Source organism: Tachysurus fulvidraco, chromosome 7, assembly GCF_022655615.1.
Source record: "Tachysurus fulvidraco isolate hzauxx_2018 chromosome 7, HZAU_PFXX_2.0, whole genome shotgun sequence".
Lineage (NCBI taxonomy): Eukaryota > Metazoa > Chordata > Actinopteri > Siluriformes > Bagridae > Tachysurus > Tachysurus fulvidraco.
Genome location: NC_062524.1, coordinates 453,869 through 466,368, shown reverse-complemented (window position 1 = coordinate 466,368; position 12,500 = coordinate 453,869). Strand labels below are relative to the sequence as shown.

The following is a 12,500-nucleotide window of genomic DNA, read 5'->3' as shown; positions in this document are numbered from 1 at the left end:
TGTTAATGAGCCTGTGTACAATAACACTAACACCAGTCACAGACGTTACAGTGTTAATGAGCCTGTGTACAATAACACTAACACCAGTCACAGACGTTACTGTGTTAATGAGCCTGTGTACAATAACACTAACACCAGTCACAGACGTTACTGTGTTAATGAGCCTGTGTACAATAACACTAACACCAGTCACAGACGTTACTGTGTTAATGAGCCTGTGTACAATAACACTAACACCAGTCACAGACGTTACTGTGTTAATGAGCCTGTGTACAATAACACTAACACCAGTCACAGACGTTACTGTGTTAATGAGCCTGTGTACAATAACACTAACACCAGTCACAGACGTTACTGTGTTAATGAGCCTGTGTACAATAACACTAACACCAGTCACAGACGTTACTGTGTTAATGAGCCTGTGTACAATAACACTAACACCAGTCACAGACGTTACTGTGTTAATGAGCCTGTGTACAATAACACTAACACCAGTCACAGACGTTACTGTGTTAATGAGCCTGTGTACAATAACACTAACACCAGTCACAGACGTTACAGTGTTAATGAGCCTGTGTACAATAACACTAACACCAGTCACAGACGTTACTGTGTTAATGAGGCTGTGTACAATAACACTAACACCAGTCACAGACGTTACTGTGTTAATGAGCCTGTGTACAATAACACTAACACCAGTCACAGACGTTACTGTGTTAATGAGCCTGTGTACAATAACACTAACACCAGTCACAGACGTTACTGTGTTAATGAGCCTGTGTACAATAACACTAACACCAGTCACAGACGTTACTGTGTTAATGAGCCAGTGTACAATAACACTAACACCAGTCACAGACGTTACTGTGTTAATGAGCCAGTGTACAATAACACTAACACCAGTCACAGACGTTACTGTGTTAATGAGCCTGTGTACAATAACACTAACACCAGTCACAGACCTGACTTTACTGTGTTAATGAGCCTGTGTACAATAACACACTAACACCACTCACAGACCTGACATTACTGTGTTAATGAGCCTGTGTACAACACTAACACCAGTCACATACGTTACCGTGTTAATGAGCCTGTGTACAATAACACTAACACCAGTCACATACGTTAACATACGTGTACAATAACATTAACACCAGCCACAGACGTTACCGTGTTAATGAGCCTGTGTACAATAACATTAACACCAGTCACAGACCTGACGTTACTGTGTTAATGAGCCTGTGTACAATAACACACTAACACCAGTCACAGACCTGACGTTACCGTGTTAATGAGCCTGTGTACAACACACTAACACCAGTCACAGACCTGACGTTACTGTGTTAATGAGCCTGTGTACAATAACACACTAACACCAGTCACAGACGTTACTGTGTTAATGAGCCTGTGTACAATAACACATTAACACCAGTCACAGACGTTACCGTGTTAATGAGCCTGTGTACATTAACACACTAACACCAGTCACACACGTTACTGTGTTAATGAGCCTGTGTACAATAACACATTAACACCAGTCACAGACATTACTGTGTTAATGAGCCTGTGTACAATAACACACTAACACCGGTCACAGACGTTACTGTGTTAATGAGCCTGTGTACAATAACACTAACACCAGTCACAGACGTTACAGTGTTAATGAGCCTGTGTACAATAACACTAACACCAGTCACAGACGTTACTGTGTTAATGAGCCTGTGTACAATAACACTAACACCAGTCACAGACGTTACTGTGTTAATGAGCCAGTGTACAATAACACTAACACCAGTCACAGACCTGACGTTACCTGGATGTGTGTTGGTGGCTGCGGTCGAGGTTGGAGTAACGGTGTGGTTCGGCTCTGCTGACCGATCGCAATGCTTTGTACTGCTGCACGAGTGGTGGGCGTGGCCACTGTAGCAGGAGCACAAGTGGTGGTCGTCATGGTGATGTGGTTGGTTACGTGTACTACAGGTGCTGGTGCAGTTTGCATGGGATCATCAAAGAGATCAGAAAACTCTGAGTTATTACTGACAAACTGCAGCATCTCTGGGGAGGGAGAGAGAGGGGGGTGGGGGGGGGAGAGAGGGAGGGAGAGAGAGCGGGAGGGAGAGAGAGGGAGAGAGAGAGCGGGAGGGAGAGAGAGAGAGGGAGGGAGAGAGAGGGGGAGAGAGAGATACAGAAGTTAATAATAAAGAGTAAATACACCATCCTTGAGTTTCTGACCTCCACCTTTAACACTTTAACTGTGTGTCTGTAATCTAATGATAGTGTTTATCTACAGGACCTGTAACACACACAATAACCTCCACACTGCACACTGAAACATCAAATGAAGGAGGACAAAGGAAAAGAGAGAGAGAGATGGACGTGGATCACTCTTCTTTCTGTCCAGTGTGTATGAGTGGTGGAGGGGTCATGACCTTTATACAGCACCACCTGAGGTACATGACAGAGATAATACACCTCACAGCTGCTTCACACTGTATACAGTCTGTTATGTTAAAGTGCTGTAACGTGTGTGTGTGTGTGTGTGTGTGTGTGTGTGTGTGTGTGTGTGTGTGAGGTGGTACGTTACACATCATGTCCATCTCACAGACACACAGCACTGTGTTATAAAGCTGCTCTTCTCCATAGAGACCCTGTGTTGGGGGGGGGGCAGTGCTCTGGACAGAGGTGATGATGGTGAACAGGGTTAGCATTCAGACACAATGAATGTCCTCGTCTCTACACTACTGTCTCACATGTCTGTGTGTGTGTGTGTGTGTGTGTGTGTGTGTCCATGAGAGAAAAGGGTTCATCTGGATGGTACTGAGCTCCAGCCACATTACAGGGAGTAACATGAAGGGGAAGCTGTTTAATACAGTCCTGGAGGACCTGCGCTACCGATCATGACCCCTACTGTGGCTGGCAGGGGTGAAGGACACCAACGCACAGGGAACACAATGGTTTCTCTTCTCGTCTCAGGTGTAGCACAGAGACGTGCTAGCGGCCTCTCACACAGCTACACCCTCTGCCATGTAGTTAAAGTAAAACACTGTGTAATTAAAATGATATACAAAATAAAATGATATAAGATATAAATCTCTAAAAGGAGACGTGATGCTTGTGGTTTACTGACACACACATATATATATATACAGTACATCTAGCTGCAGGGTTACTGTGTTACTGTGTGATAACTATAACACAATGAAAGGACACACACACACACACAGAGACGCACACACACGCACACAGACACACACACACACAGACACAGACACACACACACACAGACACAGACACACACACACACAGACACACACACACAGACACACACACACACAGACACACACACACAGACACAGACACACACACAGAGACGCACAGAGACACACACACAGACACACACACACAGACACAGACACACACACACACAGACACACACACACAGACACAGACACACACACAGACACACACAGACACACACACAGACACAGACACAGACACAGACACACACACACACACACACACACACACACACACACACACACACACACTAAATGACTCGTCTGTCCTGAAGATGTTTCTGTTCCGGCTTTAGCTCTGAATGACACACACACTGATACTGGAGACTCCTTCACGTTACTATAGTAACGGTTACACGTCATTAATATAAAGATCTCCTGTCAGATCTACTCACCTCCTTCTGACCAATCACAGTCCACCACACAGGATGTAAATATATACCATATAATATAATAAATGGTGGTGATCATTACACCCTGTGTAGCTTTATACACTGCCTGCTATACACCAGAACACACACCAGCTGATTAGTATAAACAATAATGATTTTATTGTGTTGTTTACCGTCGATGTCCCCCAGAGTGAACTCATCTCCCAGCTCTGACAGAGTCGGGTCCATATGGTCCATTATAAACCCGTCCATTCTCACAGTAAGCTCTTACTTACAGATTAAAGTATATAAAACAGAAATTAAAGGTCGCCTCCTTCAGCATCCTCAACAGATCCTTCTCTACAACTCAAACGGCGCCATCTTGGTTTCCATCATTGACGTCATTCACAAACAACCGAAGTGCGTTTTTTTTCCACCTTCTCGTCTCCTGATTGGCTCCGGAGGCCTCTCTGGCGTCGCGAGATCACGCGGTTTGGACCAATCGTGTCTCTAGCTGCAGCGTGGTCTGATAGTACGTCAATGAGCAGAGGTTCCGTTCTGATTTGAATACGCCCCGCCCACTCAGGGCTTTGTGAACTATTGCGCTAATGATATGCAGCAGTAAATGAATATGTATTAAGTAGGCGGGGTTATCTCTACTTGTTGTTTTTAATGCCATTGGATCACAGCCACTCCCACTTTTACTGTAGACCATAAAAAACGTTTAATAAAAGTAAATAATGTGTTTATTCAATTTAGAGAAAATTTAAAAGAGTTTCAAGTGTTTTAGGAAGTTTATGTGCAATAAAAGCCTATGTTCATTGGATAACATTGAGGTCAAATTGAATTCATTTATATATATATATATATATATATATATATATATATATATATATATATATATATATATATATATATATATATATACGTAATAATGAACGTTACTTTTATCATATCAATATAACCGAAACTATAAGAGAATAAACACTAAACTACACCCGGGTGTTCTAACTTTACCTCAGCATCCACACCAACACTGTTACACAACACTGACACTGGAGACTCCTTCTATAACAGTTAAACACTTCTGTCCTTACACTAAACTCTACAATTAGATGTTATGTACTGTAGTGTCCTGGTGAAGGAGCTGAAATTATATTACATCAAGCACAATAACATAAACCTGTATTAATGTTGGAGCTGCTGTTATAGACAATTAAACTACACCTTCTGACCAGTCAACACCAACAGATATCGCAGGCTTTTCCAGATAAATAAGATCTTTTCTACATACACATACAGATACATTGTGCTGCAGTGGTGAAGAATTTCACATCATCTGGAATCCTGGGTAAATATTATTCTTATGCAATATTTACACTTCTGGACACAAGTGACCTGAGTGTAAGCTTGGGGTAATATTTATCATCGTTGTTATGTGGAGCTGAGGAAAGCACTAGGTGTGGGTCAGCATTAAGATCATGCTGTAGTTTACAGTAGCAGTGATGAAAGTGTAACTACAGTAAAATAAAAACATTTATCTCCATGCTTCATTATTCTGCTTTATTGTAAGGCACATGGCTGTGAGCGTTTCATTTAAGCAAAGCAACATTTCCCTTCATTTGAATTGATATAATTTATATAGACCCATTTCATGGATCTAACAAACATTAATTATTCAATTAAAACAATCTTCAAAATAATTACAAAACCAATATGTGCTGGAATAACTATGATGATGGACTTTGTTTTAATATTGCAGAAGATTTGAGAATTTGGTCTCACAGTTAAGCCTCAAGGCTCATATAATGTTTCTTCTGAGGGATCATCATGTATCGATCACGCAGGACTGCCAACGTTCAGACAGTGAATGTTATTTACTAGCTTGTGTTAGTCGATATGCTAATGCTGTGTCCCAGCTAGCTCCCATCTACCAAAGCCGGTGAGGTCATGTGATGAGACCATAGAAAGATGCCACTCATTTATTCCAATGTATCTCATATGACTTTCTGTCTGTGCATCCATTCGCCGAGCGACTTTTCTCCTTCACCACTTTCACCACCAGTCCTCCAGCCAGCACAACTCCAGATGCGACTTTTCCGAGCTCCGTTAAAATGCGCCCACTCATTCCCGCTGCAGCTCCCAGACCTCTGCCTGAAGCTACAGCCTCCATTACAGCACCCCCTAGTGTCTGTGGTGCAGCTGCAGCTCCAGCATTAGCTATACTAACTGTTTCAGCTCCAGCAATCGCAGCACCACCCTCAAGCCCTGCTTCCACAAGTCCTGCACCCAGCCCCAATGCTCCACCCACCATTGCAGCCCCACCTACCACTGTGACCCCCAACAGACCCACCTGCTCCAGAGTTTCTAATGCTGCCTCCCCAGGTGCTGCTGCCTTTGCTCCAACTAACACCCCGTTGGCTCCACCAACCACACCTCCCACTGCTGCCCCTACAGCTGCATTTCCAGCTACACCTGCGGTGATACCCACTGAACTACTGCTCACCACAGTAGCTCCTGCTGCCAAAGCTAAAGGGGCAACAGCGCCGCAAATTGCCCCCACTGCAAATCCTGTAGCTGCAGCTGCCACTAACACCTTCACCCTTTGTAGTACCTTTGGAGAAAGTGCTGCTTCAGTGCGGAGAGACTCTAACCCACTCCTTCCTCTTCTTCTCTCTTTCCATTTCTGCCACCCATCCCTTACCAACCACCACTTTTCAACTGATCTCTCCTCTACCCACATCTCCTCTGCTATCTCCCCACAGTCTGTCCTCCTCCTCTTGGACAACACCAAAGCCCCCTTTGTATCTGCTGCACCTTGGCTCAACATCAGCCTCTCTTGTTCCTCACGAATAGCAAGCTCTGCCTCCTGGAACACTGCGCTGGTGTAGTGCTGCCCTCCATTCTCCTCCACCACCTTCTCCACTTTTCTGAGCAGCTCCTTCACCTGCTTCCTATTATTCAAGTTTTTGTTGTTCAGGACGTGGTATCTTCTTCCACAGGTTTGCAGTAAAGATTTCAAAGCTTCTGGCACATCCCGACCAAGAAATAACTCCAAATCCCCACCACATTCTTCCAGATCATCCCCGTGGGTAAACACGACCACCATGTGGCGCTGTAGAGCAGACTCTCCAAAAAGTCGAAGCATCTCCAGAGCAGCTCGGTCCTCATCTTCTGTGTAGCGTCCCAGCTGAATAACCAGCAGGAAGACATGAGGACCAGGCGCACTCAGCGCCACACATTTGGCGATCTCTGTGTGAACCTCACTGGGATCTGCTCGGGTGTCTCCAAATCCTGGCATGTCCACCATCAGCACCTTTGTGTGTTTATACTCCTCATCCTCAGGTAGCTCCACACTTCCCTGCTCACACACCTGTGTCACCGAGCTTGCACTCAGCTCAGACCGGAAATGGCGTCGTCCGAGGATGGTGTTTCCTGTAGCACTCTTTCCTGAGCCTGTCCGACCAATGAGCACGAGTCTGAGTTCACGCTCATCACTGCGGTTCTCTTCACCCCTCTTTCCATCACTTTTCTCTGAAAAACAGTGAAGGGTTTCACTTTATTAGTTATATTGTACGTTAAGATTAATTGCATAGAACAAATATAACATGAATATAACATAGTCTTGAACCAAGATGGCGAGGCGGATGGCTGCCTCGGCACGACTCTCCACAGTACTTACTATCTTTTTACTATCAGTGGATTACTTCTCTTGGGCTTCTACTTATACAGATTCCGCTATTGGTGGAATCTGCCCATAGGTGAAGCGGCTGGTGCTGTGGTGCAGTCAGAACAGTCTGGAGCTAAATACCCTCAAAACTGTGGCGATGATAGTGGACTTTAGGAAAGACCCCTCAACACTACTCCCCCTCACAATATCTAACATAGTATTGTATAGTATAGTGTTATTTATGTGTGTATTGTATAGTGTTATTTATGTGTGTATTGTATAGTGTTATTTATGTGTGTATTGTATAGTATAGTGTTATTTATGTGTGTATTGTATAGTATAGTGTTATTTATGTGTGTATTGTATAGTGTTATTTATGTGTGTATTGTATAGTATAGTGTTATTTATGTGTGTATTGTATAGTATAGTGTTATTTATGTGTGTATTGTATAGTGTTATTTATGTGTGTATTGTATAGTATAGTGTTATTTATGTGTGTATTGTATAGTATAGTGTTATTTATGTGTGTATTGTATAGTATAGTGTTATTTATGTGTGTATTGTATAGTATAGTGTTATTTATGTGTGTATTGTATAGTATAGTGTTATTTATGTGTGTATTGTATAGTATAGTGTTATTTATGTGTGTATTGTGTAGTATAGTGTTATTTATGTGCGTATTGTATAGTGTTATTTATGTGTGTATAGTATAGTGTTATTTATGTGTGTATTGTATAGTGTTATTTATGTGTGTATTGTATAGTATAGTGTTATTTATGTGTGTATTGTATAGTGTTATTTATGTGTGTATTGTATAGTATAGTGTTATTTATGTGTGTATTGTATAGTATAGTGTTATTTATGTGTGTATTGTATAGTATAGTGTTATTTATGTGTGTATTGTATAGTATAGTGTTATTTATGTGTGTATTGTATAGTATAGTGTTATTTATGTGTGTATTGTATAGTATAGTGTTATTTATGTGTGTATTGTATAGTATAGTGTTATTTATGTGTGTATAGTATAGTATAGTGTTATTTATGTGTGTATTGTATAGTATAGTGTTATTTATGTGTGTATTGTATAGTATAGTGTTATTTATGTGTGTATTGTACAGTATAGTGTTATTTATGTGTGTATTGTATAGTATAGTGTTATTTATGTGTGTATTGTATAGTATAGTGTTATTTATGTGTGTATTGTATAGTATAGTGTTATTTATGTGTGTATTGTATAGTATAGTGTTATTTATGTGTGTATTGTATAGTATAGTGTTATTTATGTGTGTATTGTATAGTATAGTGTTATTTATGTGTGTATTGTATAGTATAGTGTTATTTATGTGTGTATTGTATAGTATAGTGTTATTTATGTGTGTATTGTATAGTATAGTGTTATTTATGTGTGTATTGTATAGTATAGTGTTATTTATGTGTGTATTGTATAGTATAGTAACTATGACACACACATTATTTAACACAACGCCTGAAGTACAAAAACAGAATTGCAGTAATACTCAGATTCTTATACATACAACTACATATATACGTCACAGATGACGGAGAATTAAAAGTTTAAGTTGAACAGAAGTAATGTCGTTAAGACAATAACACAACGTTTATTTTTATTCCCACCTATATTGTGACAAACCCCGCCCACCCAAACGCTTGGATTGGTCCATCTCAACCAACCCGTCTGTCAGTCCAAAATTATTTATAAACATTTAGACACATGCACAAAGTATATACATAAATTAACGTATAATTAAGGTTCATCTCCCTTAAAACGTCTTGTTTACACAACAAACAGCTGCTTTGTGTCAGGAACAACACGTTAAACTAACAGAAGTACAGAACAAGTTAAAGGAGATAATAAGAGTTTATACCTGATCTACAGATATGTGACATCATTCCTCAAATTCATCCGTTATGAAGATTCTGCTCGGTTAGCACAGTGTGTCTGTGTGTGTGTGTGTGTGTGTGTGTGTGTGTGTGTGTGTGTGTGTGTGTGTGTGTGTGTGTGTGCGCGTGCGTGTGTTTCTAACGTCAAACGTCAAGACGCACACGTCCTGTTATTGTAACTAAACTCTGACCGCCATCTTGTGGCGTTTATTATTTGTGTGTGTGTGTGTGTGTGTGTGTGTGTGTGTGTGTGTGTGTGTGTGTGTGTGTGTGTGTGTGTGTGTGTGTGTGTGTGTATTTATTTATTTGTGTATGTATGTATGTGTGTGCATTTGTGTATGTATATGTTTGTGTATGTATTTATATATATATATATATATATGTGTGGAAAATGTTTCTGAAATCCATTAATAAATGTGTTTTTTTCCAGACCCAGTGTAACCCACTCAAATAATTGAACTGATTGATCAAATATAGCTGTCACACATCTATATGTGTGTGTGTTTGTGCATATATATATATATATGTGTGTGTGTGTGTGTGTGTGTGTTTGTGCATATATATGTGTGTGTTTGTGCATATATATGTGTGTGTGTGTGTGTGTGTGTGTGTGTGTGTGTGTGTGTGTGTGTTTGTGCATATATATATATGTGTGTGTGTGTGTGTGTGTTTGTGCATATATATATATGTGAAATGAAATGGTTGCGTCACTTGTGCGCCCCCTAGTGGTGCGCTGCAACTTAATCAATCCTCGTGAATCTCTGTGTAAATACAAGTCTGAACTTGTTTCATTGCATTAGGTAAGGTTCAATCATTCTAATACCCTGTATAATTTTGGTGTATTTTAATTTTATAATGTAAGATGTTTAAAAGAAAAAAAGAGTAAATAAATTAATATTCACTCGGGTGAATTGTGCCTTTATTCAAACAGTTATACTAAATAAGATGAGATCTTATATAAGTGCAGACACACTATTCTTAAAGATTGTGTGTGTGTGAGACCCCGAACCCGGGACTACAGACATTAATATAAATTGTTATTCATGTAAAGTAAATTTTTTGGTGATCTCAGACCTAGTAAATATTTTCCCTCCTTTTCTTTTATGTGAATCTAACGTACAGGTTACAACAGCACATGACACACACGCACACACACACACACACACACACACACACACACACACACACACACACACACACACACACACACACCCTAGGTTAAACCTAACTTTTCCTTCCTTCGTGTATTAGGACAGAGGAAAGTCTCTGAAGGAAACCCACATAGTCTCATAGAGAACAATCAGACAGAACCCTGAGCTCCAGATGGAGAGCACTGAGGTGTGAAGAGACAACACCCAGTTCTTCACTTCCTCCACGTGTCTCACCATTACATCTTACTGCACACACACTCTCACTATCACTATCTCTTTCACTTTATCTCTTTAAGCTTTATGTAAACACCAGTGTGGCTGATCTTCAGGTGGGCTCCTGATGTGTTTAATGTCTTTCAGATTCTGTTGTATATCGGTTGTGTTTTTATGGAGCTATTTTTGGCCAATCGGGTTTTATTTAATTCAGCAGGTGTTTGACCTTCACTGCTTTTCTCCTGAAGTAGATAAACAGGAAGTGAGATCACGGTGAGTAAAACATGCTACTAAAGTGAAACAATACAGAAAGAAAATAACACAGTTTATTACAACAGCATCTACATCTCTGTAAAAACACACCAGATAATGTAGAGGTGTGTGTGTGTGTGTGTGTGTGTGTGTGTGTGTGTGTGTGTGTGTGTGTGTGTGTGTGTGTGTGTGGTTTGGGGGCTTGAGTGCAGGGGTGTGTGTGTGTGTGTGTGTGTGTGTGTGTGTGTGTGTGTGTGTGTGTGTGTGTGTGTGTGTGTGTGTGTGTGGTTTGGGGGCTTGAGAGAAGGGGTGTGTGTGTGTGTGTATGTGTGTGTGTGTGTGTGTGTGTGTGTGTGTGTGTGTGTGTGTGTGTGTGTGTGTGTGTGTGTGTGACATAAAGACAAAATGAGGATGGGGCAAAGACGTGTGTAACACATAAACTAAAGAAGAACATAAGTGCAGTGACCTGGAAACATTTAATCAGTGCCAGTCTGTGGGTGTGAAGGTGGGCACTGGATTAACTGTCATCAGGGTTTATCACATATACATTATTATATCCTACTTAGGCAGGAGATGTGGACACCCAGGAGACAGGAGATGTGGACACCCAGGAGACAGGAGATGTGGACACCCAGGAGACAGGAGATGTGGACACCCAGGAGACAGGAGATGTGGACACCCAGGAGACAGGAGATGTGGACACTCAGGAGAGCAGTGGTGACCCTAGCAGTGTTATTAATGCAGATCATTGGATGTACATCAGCACAGGAGACGACCAGTTCACCTGTAAGTAAACTTCACTTAGAGATTATCATCTCTGTGATACTTTTACTGAACATTACCCCAACACAACGCAGTGCATTATGGGCATTTTGTGCCCTTATTGGTGAGTACACAGCATATCATGGTGCATTGTGGGAATTTATCTGTGAACTGAACACTCTGTATGTAACACAACATCAGTTATTAATAATAATAATAATAATAATAATAATAATAATAATAATAATAATAATAATAATAATAATAATACCAGCACCAGGTCACCAAGGTCACAGTTTATTTGTAGCACTTTTTACAATTGACGTTGTCTCAAAGCAGCTTTACAGAACATAAACATAGAACAAAAGGTAAATATAAAGATTAATATAATACAAAATTCAAGATTTAATATTAGATAGATTTAGTTCACAATGTGTATGTATTTATCCCCAATGAACAAGTCTGAGGTGACTCAGGTGACTGTGGGGAGGAAAAACTCCCTTAGATGGTAAAGGAAGGAACCTTGAGAGGAACCAGACTCAAAGGGGAACCTCATCCTCATCTGGGTGACACTGGGGGTGTGATTATATAACCTCATCCTCATCTGGGTGACACTGGGGGTGTGATTATATAACCTCATCCTCATCTGGGTGACACTGGGGGTGTGATTATATAACCTCATCCTCATCTGGGTGACACTGGGGGTGTGATTATATAACCTCATCCTCATCTGGGTGACACTGGGGGTGTGATTATATAACCTCATCCTCATCTGGGCGACACTGGGGGTGTGATTATATAACCTCATCCTCATCTGGGTGACACTGGGGGTGTGATTATATAACCTCATCCTCATCTGGGTGACACTGGGGGTTTGATTATA

At 40.9% G+C, this 12,500-nt stretch overlaps 4 protein-coding genes across 8 annotated transcripts in view; 2 read left to right on the top strand and 2 right to left on the bottom strand.

The window, feature by feature from the left end:
* The window catches only part of srebf2 (sterol regulatory element binding transcription factor 2), a 13,942-nt gene extending 9,867 nt beyond the window's left edge, over positions 1 to 4,075 (bottom strand). The window contains exons 1-2 of the mRNA XM_047816243.1: positions 3,862 to 4,075; positions 1,814 to 2,055 (exon numbers count right to left, since the gene is read on the bottom strand). Coding sequence (XP_047672199.1) covers positions 1,814 to 2,055; positions 3,862 to 3,940 — 321 coding nt within the window. The 5' untranslated portion in view covers positions 3,941 to 4,075. The remainder of the gene's footprint in view (positions 1 to 1,813; positions 2,056 to 3,861) is intronic.
* The window catches only part of LOC113653753 (interferon-induced very large GTPase 1-like), an 859,689-nt gene that overhangs the window by 417,773 nt on the left and 429,416 nt on the right, over positions 1 to 12,500 (top strand). The gene's annotated exons all lie outside the window — the stretch shown is intronic.
* LOC113642047 (immune-associated nucleotide-binding protein 10-like) lies at positions 5,217 to 9,393 on the bottom strand. The gene is made up of 2 exons (XM_027145327.2): positions 9,224 to 9,393; positions 5,217 to 7,201 (listed from the first exon to the last, which is right to left on the bottom strand). The coding sequence occupies exons 1-2, from the start codon at positions 9,246 to 9,248 to the stop codon at positions 5,646 to 5,648; spliced, it is 1,581 nt and encodes a 526-aa protein (XP_027001128.1). The 5' UTR covers positions 9,249 to 9,393; the 3' UTR covers positions 5,217 to 5,645.
* The window catches only part of LOC113641894 (immune-associated nucleotide-binding protein 4-like), an 11,751-nt gene continuing 9,805 nt past the window's right edge, over positions 10,555 to 12,500 (top strand). For 2 of the 4 annotated variants that reach the window (XM_047816245.1, XM_047816244.1), the window contains exons 1-3: positions 10,615 to 10,719; positions 10,821 to 10,876; positions 11,422 to 11,641. In XM_047816245.1, the coding sequence (XP_047672201.1) occupies positions 11,429 to 11,641 (213 nt within the window). In that variant the 5' untranslated portion in view covers positions 10,615 to 10,719; positions 10,821 to 10,876; positions 11,422 to 11,428. Of the gene's footprint in view, positions 10,720 to 10,817; positions 10,877 to 11,421; positions 11,642 to 12,500 lie in introns of all 4 variants that reach the window. The other 2 variants (XM_047816248.1, XM_047816246.1) reach the window with 2 other exon arrangements.

Excerpts from the sequence above, each read along its gene's own strand:
- LOC113642047 (XM_027145327.2), bottom strand. The coding sequence starts at position 9,248 with ATGATGTCACATATCTGTAGATCAG. Across the intron at positions 7,202-9,223 it reads GTCACATATCTGTAGATCAG|AGAAAAGTGATGGAAAGAGG; the intron begins GTATAAACTCTT and ends ACTGTTTTTCAG.